At 35.7% G+C, this 20,837-nt stretch overlaps 2 protein-coding genes and 1 pseudogene across 7 annotated transcripts; all 3 read right to left on the reverse strand.

Moving 5' to 3' along the window:
- Nucleotides 1–8,286: 8,286 nt before the first annotated feature.
- Nucleotides 8,287–11,073, reverse strand: LOC147474061 (uncharacterized). 5 transcript variants are annotated; one of them, XR_015210154.1, is made up of 5 exons: nt 10,816–11,068; nt 10,492–10,621; nt 10,196–10,303; nt 8,983–9,107; nt 8,287–8,854 (listed from the first exon to the last, which is right to left on the reverse strand). XR_015210154.1 is itself a non-coding variant. In XM_086586743.1 (4 exons), the coding sequence occupies exons 1-4, from the start codon at nt 10,986–10,988 to the stop codon at nt 8,762–8,764; spliced, it is 510 nt and encodes a 169-aa protein (XP_086442869.1). In that variant the 5' UTR covers nt 10,989–11,068; the 3' UTR covers nt 8,309–8,761. The 5 variants fall into 5 exon arrangements, 1 of the variants encoding a protein (XP_086442869.1); XR_015210155.1 differs by having other exon boundaries at nt 8,293–8,854; nt 8,983–10,309; nt 10,816–10,927; nt 10,993–11,073; XR_015210153.1 differs by having other exon boundaries at nt 8,305–8,854; nt 9,043–9,107; nt 10,196–10,309.
- Nucleotides 11,074–13,385: 2,312 nt separating this feature from the next.
- Nucleotides 13,386–14,525, reverse strand: LOC147474062 (TLC domain-containing protein At5g14285 pseudogene; annotated as a pseudogene). The gene has a single exon (XR_015210151.1). The product of XR_015210151.1 is annotated as a TLC domain-containing protein At5g14285 pseudogene (transcript).
- A 1,066-nt stretch (nt 14,526–15,591) lies between these two features.
- LOC147474063 (uncharacterized) lies at nt 15,592–20,701 on the reverse strand. The gene is made up of 10 exons (XM_086586765.1): nt 20,346–20,701; nt 20,184–20,276; nt 19,907–20,008; nt 19,461–19,723; nt 19,134–19,265; nt 18,820–18,933; nt 18,338–18,487; nt 17,033–17,247; nt 16,425–16,578; nt 15,592–16,296 (listed from the first exon to the last, which is right to left on the reverse strand). The coding sequence occupies exons 1-10, from the start codon at nt 20,518–20,520 to the stop codon at nt 16,078–16,080; spliced, it is 1,617 nt and encodes a 538-aa protein (XP_086442891.1). The 5' UTR covers nt 20,521–20,701; the 3' UTR covers nt 15,592–16,077.
- Nucleotides 20,702–20,837: the final 136 nt, after the last annotated feature.

Below are 20,837 nucleotides of genomic sequence, written 5' to 3' on the forward strand. Positions count from 1 at the left end.
GTTGAGATAATATTATTTGCATTTTCATTTTGTAAATTGTTTTATAATGAAGAGGACTTTGTTTAAGTTAAAATTTTATTGGTTTTAATTATCCGCATATTTTAAACCTGTTTATGGGCTTTGGGAGTGGAGAGTCGCCACACCTCGAAATCGAAGAGTCGGGGACAAATAATGTTTTTAAGTGAATCGAAATTAAGGTGTAATGACCGGCTTTAAAACTGGGGAAATTGACCTCTCAAGCTCATTGTGGACTTATCGGTGCCCCTCCTTCCTTTGTAGTGTTGTTTTGTTAATTATTATTTAATTTGGGTGTTCCTAGAAAAGTACCGGAGAAGAATTGAGGTCGGAAATTACTTGCAAGCCCTCAGACAGTAATAACCGCCGTAAGCATCCTTACATATTTCCCCATTGCCTTTTCACTTTTAAATCGTTGAGGATATTGAAAATCGAAGTCATCACGGTTTTGAAAAAGGGACACAAAGATTTCTTTGTAAATGTTCCTACTCGGGTTTGTTTTGCAAGCTCAAGTATCGTGATCTTAAGAACATTAGTTTCTCCGGTGACCCGTCCGGTTATAGAAGTTTTAAAAAATTCTAAGTTCTCATGAATCTATTCTAAACTTTTCGAGCATTGGCGAGGCTTTCTTTTCTTAAAATGGACAACTCTTCGTGTGGAACCAGCTGAAATAAGGGCCAAAGATACTGCCTCCGTAGATGAAGTCTTGTACCTCCACAGAGGCAGAATTGTTGGCTACAAAATAGCAGTAGACTTGGGAAGTATACAATCTCTGAAGGAGATGCGAAGGAGTTCATAGATGCTTGCAGAGATGGAACTGATAGTGCACCCTGGATGTGGAGACAATTCATCCCTGGACTCACATGATGTTTGAACCTATTGCTTTAGCTGACGCTTTACAATTGGACAATCACTTTACCCACATAACAAACAACTGTATACAACAACTGAAGAGGTGAAGCACAGTCAACGGAAGAGGCAAGAAATAGCAGGAACATCATTGACATTCAAGTTACTTCCCCATTACAGGATACACTCTATACCCACTCCTTTCAACTATGCTACAAAATAATTATTAAGGTTGACATTGACATTCACGCCGCAATGTTTGCACAAGTAATGTTTTTTTCCTTCACCCTTTCAATATTAGTACAATTCTTGCACAAGTAATATTCCGGGTTGAAGTATTTTGCACAAAACAAAACCATGTTCGAAGGGTGGTAAGGAGAAAAGCTCTGGCGTTCATCTACTAAAACCAACCTCAAGGCTTCATTGATTTGCCAAAGCTCTTAACCCATTTTGCCAACCGGTGTGACCTTCTTCAAGTCTGGCGTTGAGCTCTCCATTGTCGTATGCCGAGCAATGGATGGGTAGCGACTTAAAAGCTTATCTTTTAAAACAGGTTTACCTTCAGGACTGCAAACCCCATTACTAAAGACACCTTGAGCCTCCTTTAACAACATTTTTCTATTTCTAATATGCATTCACAAAATAATAAGTACTATACTAAATGAACAAGTAAACTAAGAAGCAGATTTCTAAGACGACCTTGGCCTCAAAATTCAACACTATTTACGTTGTCTTCGACAACAGCATAAAAATAAACATTACGCATAGGAGAAAAGATAGGGTACCTAGCCAAAGTAGAATGCAAGGGATACGAGAGCAATTTTGATAAAACTTTATCTGAATCTGTAACCAAATCAAAAACATTAACACTTTGAATAGCAAGTAATAATGAAAAATCAGTTTTAAGGTAAAAAAAAATGAATCCATAATCCAACCTGTACAAATGTTCCTTCCGATTCTATGAGGATACCAAAGAACCTTCCATTGTTCACCCAAAAGCTTGACTAAACTGCTCAAGGTAGAGCTCTTAAATGTCGACCATTCATCCACCTAATATTCCATGGAATATATGCAAGTTACACATAATGTCTATATCACGGAAATTGAATATTCAAAAGACTTATCATCCAACAGCTTTTTGTTTTGCATGCAATACAAAGGCTGAAATGTCCCAATCCAGTTAGTAAAGATAACCAAAACTGAGACCTTGTATATATCGAAGTCACTACGCTCGGAAGTAAGATCATTTTATTATTATAGCAAAAACTAAAGATTCAATACATGTCCAATATTTTCTTGGAGTACATGCTGAGCTATTAGGACCCAGTTAATTAGATACACAAGGGTAGGAGTTTATACATGAACTCTCTTCAAATAGACAACTCATGCCATCACATTGAAATAAAAATCGATTGTATTTAAGGTGAGGGTCAATATGGTTCTTGCCAAGAGGGACACTAACTTGTTAGTGCGAAATAGCTTGCTTCAAGTATCACTCAAGCATATTATTCTATAATTTATCGCTACTGTACAGCTGCCCTACCTCGCATAAATACACCTATGGTAAAACGCGCAGACAAATAGAAACACCAACATAGTGAATGAATGGCTATATCTACATAGATGGTCCAATGGGAAGTAAGAGATGAGTTACTTGTCGTAGTATTCTAAGGATGACTTCTTCATCGGGGATAACTCATAAGTGAGTCCCCTATAGCGGTACAGGTCAGCTATGAAAGATAAGAAATTCATTCCTCTCATAGATGCAGTTGCCTTTTAAACATGCATGTACAGTCAAACTCTTATTCAGTTCCAAAGAAGAAAACATAATGGCGAGAACAAAATTACCGATTAGCATCATGGTTGTCAATCCCGTGTATGGAAGTGACCACTCGAGAAATGCATCCATCCTCTCCAATCGATTGCTCCCTTTTTTGAAACAACATATCACATTTTTCAGATACTCCTTATATAGTAAGAAAAATGAAAAAATTTGGTTAACCCAATCGACCTCAACCTTCAATTTAGAGAGCATCCTGCTGCTTAAAAACGCGGTACAAGTTTTCATTTGGTAATTTTAGGTGAAGAATTAGTAATAAAGATTCATTTAAGAGCCTCCAAATTATATAGTTACCACCACAAGCATGTGCTATCTTTACAATCTTTTCAAATCCCATCTCTAAGTCTTGATCGAACAAATATTGGCCCCGCCAATCTCCATGCCATACCTTACTTAAAACCAACGTGATCCAAGTTCCTCAAAACAGAATTTTGTCATGTAAAACCAGGTTTGATCACGGATGATTGGCAACTCACTTGAAATAATTACTTAACAAAGGAATCATTTCGCCTGTGGTCGGAGCGTGATAATCACATAGAGATTTCGAATTGCCCTTTCAGCCACGACCTCGAAAGTAACATCATGATGTCGGACCGAGCTCAAGGAAAAAGGGTTAGAATAAAAGTAATAAACATATTACGCTAAAGATGGAGGACATACAAATGTAATCCCAGTTCAAAACAAAAACAAATGCTACCGATAGTCCACCATAATTGAATATGAAGTCCTGTAATCTTAATTTCCACAGCCTATAAATGAAAACCAATTTGACATATGTGAAGAGAAAAAAGAAAAAGCACTTAATCGGGCGATATATAGGGACAATGTTAAGTCGAATGAATTTTCCCCGAGAAAGGAGCATATCATAAAGAAATCCTTTTGGCAACAAAGAATCCTATATGACCTTTAAAAATGGAGGAAGAGCTTACCTTGCCATACTCTTAAACTGCGGTTTTTGGTAATCGCAAAATGGAAGCCGACTCGAAGTCGGACACTCCATATTTTAACCGAAAATGTCGTATCTCCGAGTGTCCCCGTGTGTCTCGGCCGGTACCCGTGCAACACAGCTCTTAAACCATTTTAACAAACACGATCACGAAATGTAAGAAGTATGCACATTCGTGATTGGGTCATATGAGCGTGTAACTCTTATGCTCCATCTTTTAATTTGTGTCAAGATAATGTGTATGGATATAATGAACTGAATGTAAAAATGTGTTCAAATAACCATGTCCAAGGATCAGTCGTGAAGGTCCATCGTTTGAGATTGAAAGTCTTCCACCTATGGATTATAAAGTATAAACCACCACAAGTTTCTGGGTTAACTAATTAAAACCTATAAATCAGAAAAACGATGCTTACAGTCCTCATGAAGATAAGCAATACATCCACTGAAAGAAAAGCCATCACCAATAGAAACATGTGCATCAATCAAATAATCTTGGCACAAAATCAATAGCAATTTCAGTTTCAACAGCAGTAATAATGAAAATGAGTGAAAACCAATACCTCTTTGTCTTATTTTTTCGCTTTAGAATTCAGTGTGAGCTTTTTCCTCTCAAACTTGAATTTCAATGGAGAAGCTGAGAATCTAGAATGTCGAAGGAATGGAGAAGGAAACGATACATTATCTTGAGCTTGAAACGCCATGAATGCTGAAACTTAAAGAGTCATGACGTTTCAAAAAATAGAGAATGAATTTTCATGGATAGGATTTCTTTGGTTTCAAATTTTTATCGATTTCAAGTAATTGAGTGGCAGTGTAGTGCAGTGAAGCGTAGGACCACTAGATTCTTTACACGATAACCTGAACCCCAAGCAAGTTGATCTGAATCAGAATTTCACTTGAGCATTGAGCTGCACCAGCAACAACCTTAGACTTGGTTGCCCATTCCATAACAGACTTCCCGTCGCCTAAAAAATGTGAATGAGAAAATTAAGAGAAAAGCTAACGATCCAATTCTTGAGAACACATCCACATAATCAGATACATATCTTACCATGAAGATTGGAGCAATTTAGTGTGAAAAAGAGGTAGCAAATCAAATTTGAATAGAATTTGAAATACAATACCCGCTTAAAACATATGTTACCAAATTTGTTGGGCCTAGGCCCAACAGTAATAGTAAACTTAGAGGTTTCTAAAAGCCAAAAGCTTCTACCTAATTAAAAAAAAAAATCTAATTTAAAATAAGGTGATTTAGCTTTAGGCCGTTCCAATAATATAGGTATTTGCGTTGGACCCACATTTTTACATTTCTTAGCTTTAGGTAACCCTATTGTTAGTTAACCATCATTTACCAAGTTTGACCATCTATTGTGGTGTGTCTGGTGTTATGCCCTTTCAAAATGCCACAACTACCCCTCACACGTTTTTCACGTGCACACACCATAAAACTCAAAATCCACATTTCAAATTACCCAACACGTGTCATAATCCTGGGTCCTAATAGAGTGGAGACTGCAAAAAAAGAGAAACTCGATGTTCCAAAATATCAAAATTTAAGATATATACAAAACTATAATTCTACAAAAAGTGAACTTCCAATCACTTAGTAAAACATAATCTATTAACCTAAAAAAAAACAATTGAACTACACATATCGAAAAACCAGATAGGCTATTTTCTTCCTCTTCTCCATTATTTACAATTATTTATTGACTTCATTTTATTATGTCTATTGCAGATAATGGCGTATGAAAATTACAGCTTATGTAAAAAAAAATGTTAAAGGAAATTCTAGAAGAGTAACTTAACATTCAACAAGATCCGATCCTACAACACAAAATTAGAGAGCCGGACGATTCAAAAGCACTGTAACATTAAAGGTGCCGAAACACTTTTTCTTTAACAATGAAGACATCATTGTTAAAGAAATTGATGGAAGCACCACATATTCTGTTGCAAAAGCAGAGGATTCAGCAGCTTTTTACACAATACAGTTTATAAATGATGAACGTGATATGGAAATTGAAGACTTTAATTTCAAAGAACTTATGAAGAAAATAATAGAAGTTGAAGAGAAACATAATCAACTCGACATCCTCAAAAATATTATGCTAGATTGTTTGGTTGATGATAAACACAACAAAGATAAAATATATTATCTCGAAGAAAAAATTAAAGGAATGAAGGGCATGGAGAGTTCCATAATAAAGAAAAGAAAACCATGAGGATTAGTACTTGAATACCAAAATTTTATTATGTTGGTCACATAGTATTTTTTTTCTGTTAAACGCTTATTTTAAACTTTAGATATGCATTAATTTCATTTATTTATTTCATTTGTAGCAAAATAATGTTGTTTTGAAATATATTTGTAGTTAATGTGCTATTCGAACTGCAGCATTACAAAACAAGTCTTCTGATTTCACTGAAATTCATGCCTGAAACGAATGAACCTAAAAATAGACGGACATTAATCCAAATTTAGTGGAGGAAGCAATGAAAAATTAAATCTTATAACGAGTAGTTAAGTGGGTCAAACAGCACATACTTGAGGATTCCGAACATCATCTCCCAATAACTAAAAAAAAAACATATTTAGAAATATATATGAGCCTAAAAGAATGCCTAAATATCAAAAATAGTGCTCTTTTATCTCTTTCGTTTTCAAAGATCGTGAGTAAACCATTTCTCATATACTCTACCAGTAGCCAAGCTATATCCAATAATATAAGCATATGCCATAGTATAAGTTTTTTTCAAACATGCAAAGTATCAAAACATATTACATTTCAAAACATAAAAAAGTGCCCTCCAAAAACATAAAAACTAACACCAAATTTTTAAAACTAACAAAACAGCAGTTAATATTTCTTAACAATATCCAAAACTACCATATGTGCTTCATCATTGGACTTTGCTATACTTTTCTGTGTTTGCAAAGCCACACAGTTGTCTTCCAAATCCATAATCTGAAATATTACTCCTGACGCAGATCCACTACTAAACCTGTCAAATCAAATATAAAATATTCAATTCAGCCAAAACATAAATTAGGATAAAGATAACACCCAAATCCCCAACACATGCACATATACAACTCAACCCATTTTGTCTCTTAAGTATCTCAAGCAATTGGACTAAAACAATATTTAACTAAAGAAACTTACCCATCTATGGCGTCTACGGTAGTAGATAAGTAAGACTACAACGAATATGAAACCAAGAGAGCAGAGAACGACAACTAGGAGTTTAGGGGAAATTGTTTTGTGGCTGGAGGTGTAAGGAATGATGACGAAAGAACTTCTACACTTTAACCAAAACAAACTTCAAACATCATAATTTTTTTTTTTTTTTTTTTGTGTGTTTAAACAATTAAATCTCAGTTAACGTCGTCTTTCAATGACAAATAAAAAAAACAAAATAAACCGAAAAAAACAAAATTGAAAAATAACCAAAGACCAAACCAAAATAGCATAACCTATTTCAAAGCCCATTTGAAGCTCATAGACAAATGTTTACAATATGTCTTATTTTCAAAGCAGTAAATTTACACCGACCCACTTATTTAACATTTTAACCTACAATTTAAATCTACTGATGTATCAAAACTCTTAATAAGTACAAATTTATACATTAAAGTTAAGATAGTTGTTAATCCTAATAATTCAAAATTATGCCCTGTTGGCAAATGACACCGAGTAATATATGCATACTTCTTTGCTCCATAGGCAAACATAAAGATAGATGTAAAGTGCACAAGAGGTAACACTTGCCTAGAATGCATCAAATTATTCCCGCCCTTCCTTATAAATTCACCATTCCTTATAAAACCTCAAGCCAAGTTCATCAACACAATGAGGCCAGTGATTTCAGCATGGTGATAAGGTAAGTGCCATGGCACAAAATATTCATGTTGGTTTCCTTACATCATCTTCTATTTTATCCTAGAAAAAAACAATGAAACATGCATAGAAAGAAGAAATAAAAACTTCAATTCACTTGAAAAGTGAAATATGAAAATCAGTTATTGTCTCTTTTACAACAAGTTATCCCATAAGATCAATACATAATCAGAAAGAGCAACAGAGATGCATTTATAACATTTATTCTGTACAGCTGCTGTTCGTTGCTTTTACTTTCTGCCATTACAAAATTTTATAAATTTACACCATTTACATTAAAAAAATGAAAAATAACATCATGTCCAATCAACAACAAGTTCTATGTACAACGAAAGAGTTGTGGGATAATGCAACCCCCGAATAACCTTTCTCCTCAAATCTTACAGTTTTCGGCCACCTTCAATTTACACCTCTACTTTGTCAATAATTACTTATTTCCCAATTGATTTACATAAACATACAAAATATAGCTGATAATGGATGTAAACTTGAAAAGATTAACACTTTTTTGCTAAACAGCAAGAAACCATTACTAAATGCTCAATCATAATTTATTTATTGTGTAGCCCAGTATAATTATCTAATAACTAGATTGAAACAATATTACGTGACAGCGAGATATATTAATTAATGACATTCATAGGAATCACATAAAAAATTAAGTGAATGCCAATATAAAATCCATATCTCATAGCTCTACATATAACATGTAGATAACAGTTACACAATCGAACTTGAGAAGATAAAGAACCGTCCACATAAAAAATTAAGTAAAAGAAAATATAATATACATATCTCATAGCTCTACATAGAATATGTGGATAACAGTTACACAATCGAACTGGAAAAGACAAAGAACCACCCACATAAAAAAACAAAGTAAAAACCAATATAATATTTATACCTCATAGCTCCACAGCTCCACATAGTTATTATAATTTTCATAATAATTTAATATAACGGCACCCGTTCATAGAACGGGTTCGAAAACTAGTGAATGACAAGTTATATCCACCTCAACCTTCTACAGAGTACAGACATAACTCTCTAACTCGCCCACAACGGTCCTATAAAATTATATCAGCCTCTGATTAATAGCTCGTAGACATCGCTGTTGTTATCCCCACCTACACGTTTCAGCATTTCACAACTTCTTCTGGTCCCCAAGAAACTGACCCGTTTGAATTGCACATTATCACTTTCTAGCTATTCTTTACTGACATAGGCTGATCGAAGCCGATCAGCACGCTTCGAATCAGTATGAATCGCAGCAACAACTTCATCTGCTGTCATGTTCTCCTGAAAAGAAAAGTACAACAAGAAAAAAAAAATTGGGTAAACTAAGAAACAAGAATCGCACTTACATGCATGCCAATATAATAAATAAATAAATGACGAATGAGGTAACACACTTCTTCACTGCATACCCGATAAAATGTATAAATATAACCCAACACTTGCAAACATGTAAACCCATTATTGCTCACCAAATCGATCAATTGGAAACAATATGGTAAGGAAATGATTTTTGAATATCTTCTCTAATTTTTCACTGCAATCAACAGTCCATTAGAAAGAATTAGTTACAAACATCTATTATTGTTGCAACTCCAAGAGATAAATTAGAAAATATATGCATATAATAGTTTGTACACCACAAGAATATAGCTGGAACTCCAAAAGTTCAGAACTCCTAAATAGTTTCAATGATAACACTTGATAGGACATAGAGTGTTGCTCTGAAAGGTCAAAGCATATCATCACTAGAAACGAGAATAACCACAAAAATTGCATGCCATCTAAAACAGACATGAATGACAATGACCGTCGGGTTTTCAACTCCTATTCCAGCAATTTCTAAATAGAGGAGTGCATTGGGGGTCTGTTTTCCTATTTTAATTTCTAAAACATCATATAGAACCCAATTATAGAAGTGCGCTGGTGATGCTCTCACTAGTGTCATCACAAAGAATTCAACAAAAAGAGAGCTGCAAACCATAAACATACATAAACAGTGAACATGGTTGACATTAAATTCAAATACAAATTGTCCGACACTCATCCATGAAGCCCATACACAAATAAGTTAAGGGCTGAATTTTGGTGGGGATATAAATTGGACATGACTTGAAAAATAAATACGGGGATATGAAAAGCCCAAATAAAAATGAATATCAAAAATTGCATATCTGCATATGGCGAGGCCGCCGATTACGAACTCCAAGGTTTGCCAAATCCCCAATTTGTTGCGTCTCTTCAAGGCTTGCTCTACCCTTTCTATACATTGGATGCTCCATGACACTCATAACATATTGAGGACTATCCGTCCCATGAGTCTCCAATAACTTTTTTTTTTTCTCTCTTCAAATTTTTTCAATTCATATTCTTGTTACTTTTTGGTTGGATTTATGGTAAACTACAAGCTGTCCACTTGTCCAGATGACTTCTTCCAGGATGCAGGAAGTATTTTACGACAAATAAAAACTTACAATCCACATTAGGAGGTTTTGTGATGGTTTAAAAAGTTAAAACCAGCCCAAACAAATGATGTGCTTCATACAAGTTGAATATAAACTTGAAAATGATCATAAGGTTTTCAAGATATCCTACATGCATGAGGAAAACCATCAGAAAAGATACCTGTCGAGCCTCAAAAAATTCTAGAATCCCAAACGCTTGCCTCGTGAGGTCAGCAGACAAGTGAACAAATCTTTGCAACTTTATCCCCTTCACCGTTTTCAAGATCCACTGTGGCTGAAAAAAAATAAGAAACATTTAGGCCAAGTACAGATTTCGATTTCTGACATCTCTTACATTATACATGCACCAATTCAGAATATGCAAATGGCCAACTACAGATTTTAGACCAGAATCACCCGATCACCCAGACCATAAAAATGTATGTTCAATGGGATTATCCCGCCAGTGGAACTTACAGTAACAACATTTGCTGTGGCCAAGATATCTCCAAATGGAAGGCCCGTCACAAACCACATGAGTTGCGCTGCAGCCAACAAACCAAAGATCGATAGTTGCAACACCTCCTTTTGTAGCAGCATTAATAACCTACCACAACAAAATACATATATTAAAGTAAAGGTTCCGCAAATTTCTCAAAAAACCTTTATAACTACTGTTTCAGCTTAACTTTAGAAGCGATCAGACATTACAACTAAAACTCAAAAGCAGTATTTCTAAGATGACTTAAACATGGATTCGAAACTAAAATTGTAAATAGTTGCTTTAAATCTCCAAATTACCTTCCTTCGCACACCATCAGAAATTTCTGAATCCACGTATATGGACTTGGCGGAGAGAACCAAATCTGCCCTTGTCCCAGACTCTTTTCCAGATAGCTGTGCTTGCTGAGTCCTGTTGGAGTGTTTGTTATCTTCACGCAATCCAACAGGAAGACAAGAATTCTCAGTATCATTTACCCTGACCAGGCGATTCGACTTCGTGTTTAGACCATTTTCCTCGGCACTTTTAACACAGTAAAGTGATTCTCTCAATCTCAATGCAGAAATATCCCAATGAGTTCATTCGCTAAAGGATAACTAGCACACACTCACACGTCTATATAAAAACTTCTCACCTCAATAGAAGCTAAATTTTTATAGAAATTCTAGACATACAAGCAATAATAAATGAGCTCTCTAAAGTTACAACTGAACTGATACCAAAAGCTGTTTGGACTCACCATTCTTTCTAACACTGTCAACAAACCACCCCAAGGTGACAACATAGAGATCATTTCTCAATCCATGCTTCAGAACGTGCTCAAACTTACGGCCACCATAGCTGTAGAAAAAGTAAAGGACTCTTGCAAGGCTAGATACCCTCATTTAAATAATTAAATAAATAAAAAAACAGTAGAAACAAAAGGGAACGTCCATCATGCTTATAAGTTTGTCAACTTGTTCAACAAAAGGCCCCACACCCCAATATGCTGAAAAGTTTACTCATCTCATTATCTCACTACATATATTGATATATTTTCTCTGAAAGACTTGCTTCATCATCACGATTCCAAAACTAGGTAAATCGATCTTCAGCAGCTGTGGTAATGAGGTAATGAGACATCATAGTTCTACTGAGTAAGTCTGCTTACTGGCGGGAAAGAGCCTTTTTCATAGGATGGTACAAAAGGATTTTCATCGACATCAAAAAAAAATCATCGATAATTCTGGAACAAATTCATAGCCAGAGTTTATGTCTTGCTTCAATTGACAATTGGTACTCTTTTGGCACTTTGCAACCCTATACGCACTAACGCACCCACAGCACCGCTAGAATATGCATGATCCCAAGAAAATCGTACATAGAGCAGTATGCACTATGCAGTAGTTCACAAATTTGTCTCCAAATTAGGTAAAGGAAGAAAAAAAAAGCCGAGAATAATTTCCCAAAGTATAGACAACTACAACACACAAAATTTTAAATTCTGTTGACCAGTGTAAGCATTTCTCAGGTAAACGCATGATAGCAGGCGGTGTCCTTCAATTCGACTTACTTCACAAGGAAAGATTTGGATTTGAAAACACAATAATAGGGACAACAACAGCCTTACTATACCACACATTCCAGGAAAAGGACACATCAGGATACTCACTTAGGAACAGCTGTGGCTGTCAAAGCCAATATTGGCACATCTGGAAGGCAGTTCCTTACGGAGGATAGATTCCGATAACTAGGCCTGCATGGCATTGATAAAATAGATAACAATGGTTAGGCAGAAATTTTAAAAAATTGAAGTAGGAGCCTCATTGCAGATCTCAGTGTTTTTACAGCCTGAGACGTGGAGCTATTATTTTCCAACAGCCTTGGGGAGTTTGCTCCCTGGTTAAGGCATTAAGCATCATAAACATGCTACAATGAGACATGGCTTACAATTTTTCAAAAAGATAGAATCATGATTGAGATTATAATATCATAGCTCAAAGATTATAACCGGCCTACTCTGAAGCAAGAGCTAACTCTGCAAGCCAAGAAAAGTGCTCTTGTAACTTTGCAAGCATCTTATACGAGCTCTAAAACTGTTGTTCTCCAGATCAAGATATCTTTTAGCTTTGTCATAATAGGTAATTGACGCACCAATATTAGACTAAGTATTTTTCAATGATATGCAAACAAGGTTGGTTGGATCACTCCCATTTTTCATTTATCAACAGTACAGTAGCTCAACTTTTTTCATTAGGCTCTGTTTCACCTACATGGAGCTAATAGAACAAAATCCTTGAAAACACCTACTTGGGTTATACTTCTAAACCACACCTTGTCAGAAAAGCGTCCGACTGAGCTTTTTCAGAAAAGCGTCTGACTGAGCTTTTTGACGATGCCGATCTTGACACAACAGAGATCGTCCTACTGACTATTGAAGCCTCAGGTAGCTCCAAAACTTCACACATTTCCAAATCTATCGCAACATTCAACCCAGTCGTCAATTTTACATGATTCCTCAGTCTTTTTTAGCAGTTAGAATTTCAAAACGAGATGATCTTTGTGCTGACCTCCGAGGCTCCAAGGCATGGAGATTGATCATCTTCGCCAAAAATCACAACCTAATTACATGGGCTTAGTGTAACTGTATAAGCTCTCATTGGACTAAACTATAATATCACGCTAATGCTTAAGTGTACTTATGATACAACAGAGCCTAAACAACAAACTTGTTGGAATGGCAACAAGGTTACGAAAATGAACAGTAAAAAGCATGTCAAGATCTCAATTGTTGAACTGAATCCCTCGTGTAAAAAAAAAATCCAGCCTCAAGGAAGCAAAGCAAACAAACCAATCAAGAACTTAAACAATACAGAATAATGGAAAAGTATTTGCAGTAGGCGAAAATCTGTTTGATATCATAAAAATATCCTTTCCATAAGCATATGGTGTATTGAACATTTGAACATAATCATCACCCAAAACAACCTCTGATGATAATACAAAGTTAGATGCAAATTGACAAATCAACCACCATTATCCCCCACAGCCCAGTATTCTAAAATGGAATCACAAACAATTCCATTATCACCAAATAATGCCCAATTTCAACTAAGTGTGTAGTGTATCTAATAAGCCTATCTGACTTTCTTCTCCACACTCATATTCCTCCTCCTCCTCTTCTTCTTCTCTGTATACAAATCAACCCAAAGATTCCCAACCCACAATATACTTACTGAAATGGCCATTACAACCACCACAATCCACGAGACAGAAATCCATCTAGGTATCACATTATCCGCCTTCCCACTCAAATAAAACACAGCCATTTCGTAAACAAACATAGGTCCTGCCAACCCTCTAACAAGGGAATAAAACGCGTAAAACCACGGCGACATCACCTCAAACAATCTAGCAGCAACAGGAACATCCCTTCTTCGTATACTAGCAAGTGTCCACGTATTCTGACAAGCACTAGTAATTTCTGCCAAAACAAGAAGTAGTAAAATAGCAAACGCCCCATGAAAAACAAGATACCGACAAGTAACAAACACAAATAGAGTTGCTAAATGATGTCCAATGAATAAAACATCATTAGGGAAGAAATATAAGTAATGGAATAAGTCAGTTAAAAAGTAACCAATACTGTAATCAAGAACAATGTTTTGGAATACAGTATTTGGAACAGCGAATCCACGTTGGGTATGTGATGAAATTGAGAAAGTGGCTAAGAAAACTGCTGGTGTACCATGGGCTAATGAGATTAAACAACTTGATGCTTCGGGACGGATTTTGTTACTCCAATTTTTGAATACAATAAAGTAGGCTATCAAATAGATTAGTATAAACATCAAGAAAAATAATATGAAGGCTGGAATTGAATAAATTGTACATTCCATTGTACTCCCAATAAGAAATTTTAAGTGTTGAAAAAAGGTTGTGAATGAATATTTAGGGTTTGTGTCACAATTTGTAAGTTTCGAGGCGTGTAGAGGTTCAAAACCCGATGGTAACTGAGAGAATTCAGAAAACGTACGTGTCACTAGTCCAGATGTTTAACTTTTATTTATACAGAAAGTAGGCAAGTAGGTGAGGAATTTGATGGTTTTATTATGGATATATTTTGATTACAAGTTTTATTTGGTTTTGGGCCGTTGATTCTTGTGTGAGAGATTGAGAGATGGATAATATGTTAGATTGGGGAGCATTGTAAATAAAAATAGTAGATATTTAAGCAAGCGTACCACATTGATTTCCCTCCACTACTTGGCATCAGACAAAAACAATCCCTCCTTACAAATCATCACAATCAAAATTTAATTAATTAATTTAAAAACACCTGATAAAACAGCTTGAGAATTGGTTCTTACTATTTAGGTGATTTCCTTTTGCATTGGTAAGATGGATTTCTTTATGTTTTTTTTACTGCACCTTATAAATCCTCTACAGGAAATTAGATTGGGGTTGATTTCACGGAGAATAAAAAAATGTTCGCGCGCAAAGAGCAAAAACTTGCGATGTATACCTGTTGACTGTTGTTTTAATGTTATTGGGCCTATCAAATTTCGGGCCCAACGTTTTACTTGTTTTTTTATCCTATGTTCTATTAGCTTTTCGGACACCAAAACAGTAATGAGAGCATCTTTAGGTGAGATACTATCCTAACATAAGTATCAATTTTATAATAATTTGGTGTTTTTTTATCATCAGCAGAGCAGAGACACATGTTGATAAAAATACCAAAAAAACACCAAACCAAAAACCAAATCAACCAAAATTTGGTTCCAGGTGCTGTATCAAATCTCTCTCTCGTGCTCGCATACAATTTTTCTAATACAAGAGATTGGGAAAGAAAAGAAAAAAGAGAATTCAACGCGTGTGTTATATGGCATAATTTGATGTCGAATATTTAATGTTTCTCCTTAAATTGGTCGGTGTTTTTTTGATTTGGTGTTTGGTTAGATATCGATTTCTAGTGCTACACTTGTCTGAGTCAGTGACCGTCTTTAAACTTTTCTGCCCTGTGTTTTACGTCAGTAACAGCGAATTTCATCATGGCATATTAACATGTGAAAATAGAAGAAACGAAAAACAGATATGGGAATGATATCGTCATTTATAATGAAGAAAAACGTGTGAATTTACAGTACAAAATATTAACAAAGTCAAGTAAAGAATTTGTTTCTCAGAAAAATATACACGTATCACACACTCGTATAAAATGATACTCGATGGTGGGAGGTGCAAGTTTGCAGAGGTGCAGAGGATCTATTCCCTTGATCCAGTGTTGTGGAGATTAGACCAGAACTCTTTAACTAAATGCAGAGGTCTAAATCAACACGACAAGTAAATCCACGGATCCACCTCATTCCCTTGATCCAGTGTTGTGGAGATTAGACATAACTCTTTAACTAAATGCAGAGGTCTAAATCAACACGACAAGTAATATCCACGGATCCACCTCAATCTTGTACAGACAGAATGATGTCCAACCTTCATGTGCATAATTAGTAGCTGATTCCACAGTTTTGGCTACCTAACTCACCCACCAGGATCCAAGTCAAAAGTTCTATAAAATTATATCATGCTCTGATTAAAAGCTCATAAACATTGCTATTGTTATCCCCACCTACACGTTTCAGCATTTCAAAACTTCTTCTGGTCCCCAGGAAATTGATCCGTTTGAATCGCACATTACCACTTTCTAGCGATTCTTTACTGACATAGACTGATCGGAGCCGATCAGCATGCTTCGAGTCAGTCTGAATCGCAACAGCAACTTCATCTGCTGTCATGTTCTCCTGAAAATAAAAGTACAACAAGAAAAAAATATTGGGTAAAGTAAGAAACAATAATCGCACATAAGATGCATGCCAATATTATAAATAAATAAATGAAGAATGAGGTAACACACTTCTTCACTACGTACCTGATAAAATGTATAAATATAATCCAACACTTGCAAACATGTAAAACCATTATTGCTGAAGAATGTCCTAGAAGAAGGACCCATCTCACCAAATCGATCAATTGGAAACAATATGGTAAGGAAATGATTTTTGAATATCTTCTCTAATTTTTCACTGCAATCAACAGTCCATCAGAAAATAATTAGTTATAAGCATTTGTTGTTGCAACTCAAGAGATAAAGAATGCGTAATAAATCTGGAAATATATGCATATAATAGTTTGTACACCACAAGAATATAGCTGGAACTCCAAAAGTTCGGAACTCCTAAAAAGTCTCAATGATTAACACCTGATAGGACATAGAGTGCTGCTCTGAAAGATCAAAACATATCATCACTAGACACATGAATAACCACAAAAATTGCATGCCATCTAAAACAGACATAAATGACAATGACCATCGTGGCACCAATTATAGGGTTAACATGCAAATTTTTGAGTGATGTGTGTTACAATCATTTCTTAGAGTAGCCAAATTCAACAAACAGTAAGCCTCAAGCCACCACCTGGAGCCTTGTAAGAGACAGTGAAAAGATATGGATATGATAAAAGATAAAACTTAAGCACCTTTCTCTAAGAGGTCGACATAAGTTCTCAAATGAAGCTTCCGGACCCCTTCCATCCCCCCTAGCATCGAAAAATACAGAGGTATTTTCACCACGGTCTTCAAAACCAGAAATATCTGTGTACACACAAGCAGCTGAAGTGGGATCTGAAATTGACCAGCAGATGGAATCCATAAGGATGCTTGGGGTAATTGGACGTATCTGAGTTTGAAATTTCTGTAGTTAAGACCAAAATAAATTATATAATTAAATAAGTCATATATTGTTTTTTTTTTTGTTAAAATTGTTGAATAAAGCACAGTCCTAACTACTAAATGCTAAGCATGCTAAACATTACTTCACTGAGAAATAATCAGGTCATTAATGCAGCACAGAAACATATAATATCTTGTTGCAGAATGCATGAAGTATGACTTGCCCCCTTATGCCTGGTCTGCTTGGAGTTAGTGAACCATAATTACACTTAATCCTCTATACTATCATAATAATTAATGTCCGTGTCTGTGGCATTGTTCCTCAAGTTCAGCCAGGAACAAAATTGAGGCGTGTTGGCCTGCCTCAGACATCCAGTGATGCTCAGGTCCACGCCATCAGCACAAGCTACAATGTACTTGAAACGCTATGGATTGCTAATGCTTCCAAAATTATCCGGCCTTCAGGTCCTTTTAAAATATTTCCTTTCATCAGACCATCACCAAAGTCAATTCTGGTTTAGAAACGCCACATAGGATTTTTTGGGGCCAAAAAGGTACCGTTCTATCCTATGTACCGACGCCATTTAATTGCTTTTGTTATACTATAATTGGGATGGTTAAACTTTAGGCATCCAAAATTTAATTTCCATTCTTAAATTTTCTCTGGCATATAAAATGCTAAGTTTCCTTCTGTCTTTATGTCCAATTGGGACAGGTAAAGTTGTGCCGTCCCAACCGTTCTACATTTCAGTTGGTTTTCGACTCCTATTCCAGCAATTTCTAAATAGAGGAGTGCATTGGGGGTCTGTTTTCCTATTTTAATTTCTAAAACTTCATATAGAACCCGATTATGGAAGTGTGTTGGTGATGCTCTCATTGGTGTCATCACAAAGAATTCAACAAAAGGAGAGCTGCAAACCATAAACATACATAAACAGTGAACATGGTTGACATTAAATTCAAATGCAAATTGTCCGACACTCATCCATGAAGCCCATACAAAAATAAGTTAAGGGCTGAAATTTGGTGGGGATATAAATTGGACATGACTTGAAAAATAAACACGGGGATATGAGAAGCCCAAATAAAAATAAATATCAAAAATTGCAAACCTGCATATGGCGAGGCCGACGATTACGAACTCCAACTTTTGCCAAATCCACAATTTGTTGCCTCTCTTCAAGGCTTGCTCTACTTTTACTATACATTGGATGCTCCGTGACACTCATAACATATTGAGAACCATCCGTCCCATTGGTCTCCTGAAACAGAACATACTGCTATAACTTTTTTCTTTCTCTCTTCAAATGTTTTCAATTCATATTCTTGTTCTTTTCCTTTTCTTGTTACTTTTTGGTTGGATTTATGGTAAACTACAAGCTGTCCACTTGTCCAGATGACTTCTTCCAGGATGCAGGAAGTATTTTATGACAAATAAAAACTTACAATCCACATTAAGCGGTTTTGTGATGGTTTAAAAAGTTAAAACCAGCCCAAACAAATGCTGTGCTTCATACAAGTTGAATATAAACTTGAGAATGATCATAAGGTTTTCAAGATACCGTACATGCATGAGGAAAACCATAAGAAATACCTGTCGAGCCTGAAAATTTTCTAGAATCCCAGACGCTTGCCTCGCGAGGTCAGCAGACAAGTGAACAAGTCTTTGCAATTTATTCTCCTTCACCGTTTTCAAGATCCACTGTGGCTGGAAAAAAAAAAAAAAAAAAAAACAATATTTAGGCCAAGTACAGATTCCAATTTCCGACATCTCTTACATTATACGTGCACCAATTCAGAATATGCAAATGGCCAACTACGGATTTTAGACCAGAATCACTCAATCACCCGATCACCCAGACAACAAAAATGTATGTTCAATGGGATTATCCTGCCAGTGGAACTTACAGTAACAACATTTTCCGTGTGACCAAGATATCTCCAAATGGAAGGCCCTTCACAAACCACATGAGTTGCGCTGCAGCCAACAAACCAAAGATCGATAGTTGCAACACCTCCTTTAGTAGCAGCATCAATAACCTACCACAACAAAGTACATACATTAAAGTAAAGGTTCTGCAAATTTCTCAAAATACCTTTATTACTACTGTTTCAGCTTAACTTTAAAAGCGATCAGACATTACAACTAAAACTCAAAAGCAGTATTTCTAAGATGACTTAAACATGGATTTGAAACTAAAATTGAAAATAGTTCCTTGATATCTCCAAAATTACCTTCCTTCGCACATCATCAGAAATTTCTGAATCCACGTATATGGACTTGACGGATAGAACCAAATCTGCCCTTGTCCCAGACTCCTTTTCGGAAAACAGTAGCTGTGCTTGCTGAGTCCTGTTGGAGTGTTTGGTATCTTCACGCAATCCAACAGGAAGGCAAGAATTCTCAGTATCATTGACCCTGACCAGGTGATTCGACTTCATGTTTAGACCATTTTCCCCGGCACTTTTAACACTGTAAAGCGACTCACTCAATCTCACTGCGGAAATATCCACAATGAGTTCATTCGCTAAAAATAACTAGCACACACTCACACGTTTATATAAAAACTTCTCACTTCAATAGAAGCTATATTTTTATAGAAATTCTAGACATACAAGCAACAATAAATAAGTTCTCTAAAGTTACAACTAAACTGATATCAAAAGCTGTTTGGACTCACCATTCTTTCTAACACTATCAACAAACCACCCCAGCGTAACAACATAGAGGCCATTTCTCAATCCATGCTTCAGAGCGTGCTCAAACTTACGCCCACCATAGCTGTAAAAAAAGTTAAGAACTCTTGCAAGGCCAAAAAACTGAGGAGAAAGAAAATGGAAAAAATCCATCATGCCTATAACCATAAAGATTTCGTAATCTACGCCGGCATTTTGGTCCTTAGAACAGATGCAATGGTTGCAGTAACTATCTATAAACATAAATTGTTGAAAAGGATATTTGAACGACGAGGTGAGTGCATTGAGGATGCAGATTAGGACTGTATTGGCCACCCAATCTCTCCGTAGCATCCATCACTTGTTGCCTTGCTTCTATAATTAAAAACACTCATAATAAAGTTTTTGAAAACAATAAATCCGTAAAACGAGTAATTGTACTACCTTTAGATAGTCCAGTAACACAAATGATGAGAGCAGAGAAAGCACCAGTGCGTTTAACAGACGGAACAGAAGAAGAAGCGGGAGACATGGGTTGAAAAGAACGTAGTGAAGGAGAAACTACTTCTGCGAAAATTTTAGAACACCCCTTGCTATTAACCACTTTCACTTCTGTCATTACTAATAGTTCAAAACCCCTACCAAAACCTTGATGACAACATTTTGGGGGAAATGTATTTGGGTTTTAGATTAGAGAATATTTTTAGGTGGAGAGAGTTGAAAGGAATCTGTAACTTTTAGAAAAGGAACATGTACATTAGGCGAATCTTATATAAAGTCAGTGTGTTATGTCTAGCAACGACTATCGCACAGTTTTTTTTTTCTGGGTGCAAAACAAATGCTTTATAATTATAAAATGATTGTTATATAGAATTAGAAAATAAAATAATAATAATTAATATAAAAGTACTTGTCACTTCCAAAATATTGTTAACA

This window comes from Coptis chinensis, unplaced genomic scaffold, assembly GCF_015680905.1.
Source record: "Coptis chinensis isolate HL-2020 unplaced genomic scaffold, ASM1568090v1 utg136_pilon_pilon, whole genome shotgun sequence".
Taxonomy (NCBI): Eukaryota; Viridiplantae; Streptophyta; class Magnoliopsida; order Ranunculales; family Ranunculaceae; genus Coptis; species Coptis chinensis.

Coding starts and splice junctions, on each gene's coding strand:
- LOC147474061 (XM_086586743.1), bottom strand. CDS start 10,988: ATGATACTGAGAATTCTTGTCTTCCTGTTGGATTGCGTGAAGATAACA. Junction 10,622..10,815: donor CTGATGGTGTGCGAAGGAAG/GTAATTTGGAGA, acceptor TTGTTGTGGTAG/GTTATTAATGCTGCTACAAA. Junction 8,855..10,195: donor AATTTTTTGAGGCTCGACAG/GTATCTTTTCTG, acceptor TTTTCTTTTCAG/GAGAACATGACAGCAGATGA.
- LOC147474063 (XM_086586765.1), bottom strand. CDS start 20,520: ATGACAGAAGTGAAAGTGGTTAATAGCAAGGGGTGTTCTAAAATTTTC. Junction 19,724..19,906: donor TGATAGTGTTAGAAAGAATG/GTGAGTCCAAAC, acceptor ATATTTCCGCAG/TGAGATTGAGTGAGTCGCTT. Junction 18,934..19,133: donor ACACGGAAAATGTTGTTACT/GTAAGTTCCACT, acceptor TTTTTTTTCCAG/CCACAGTGGATCTTGAAAAC.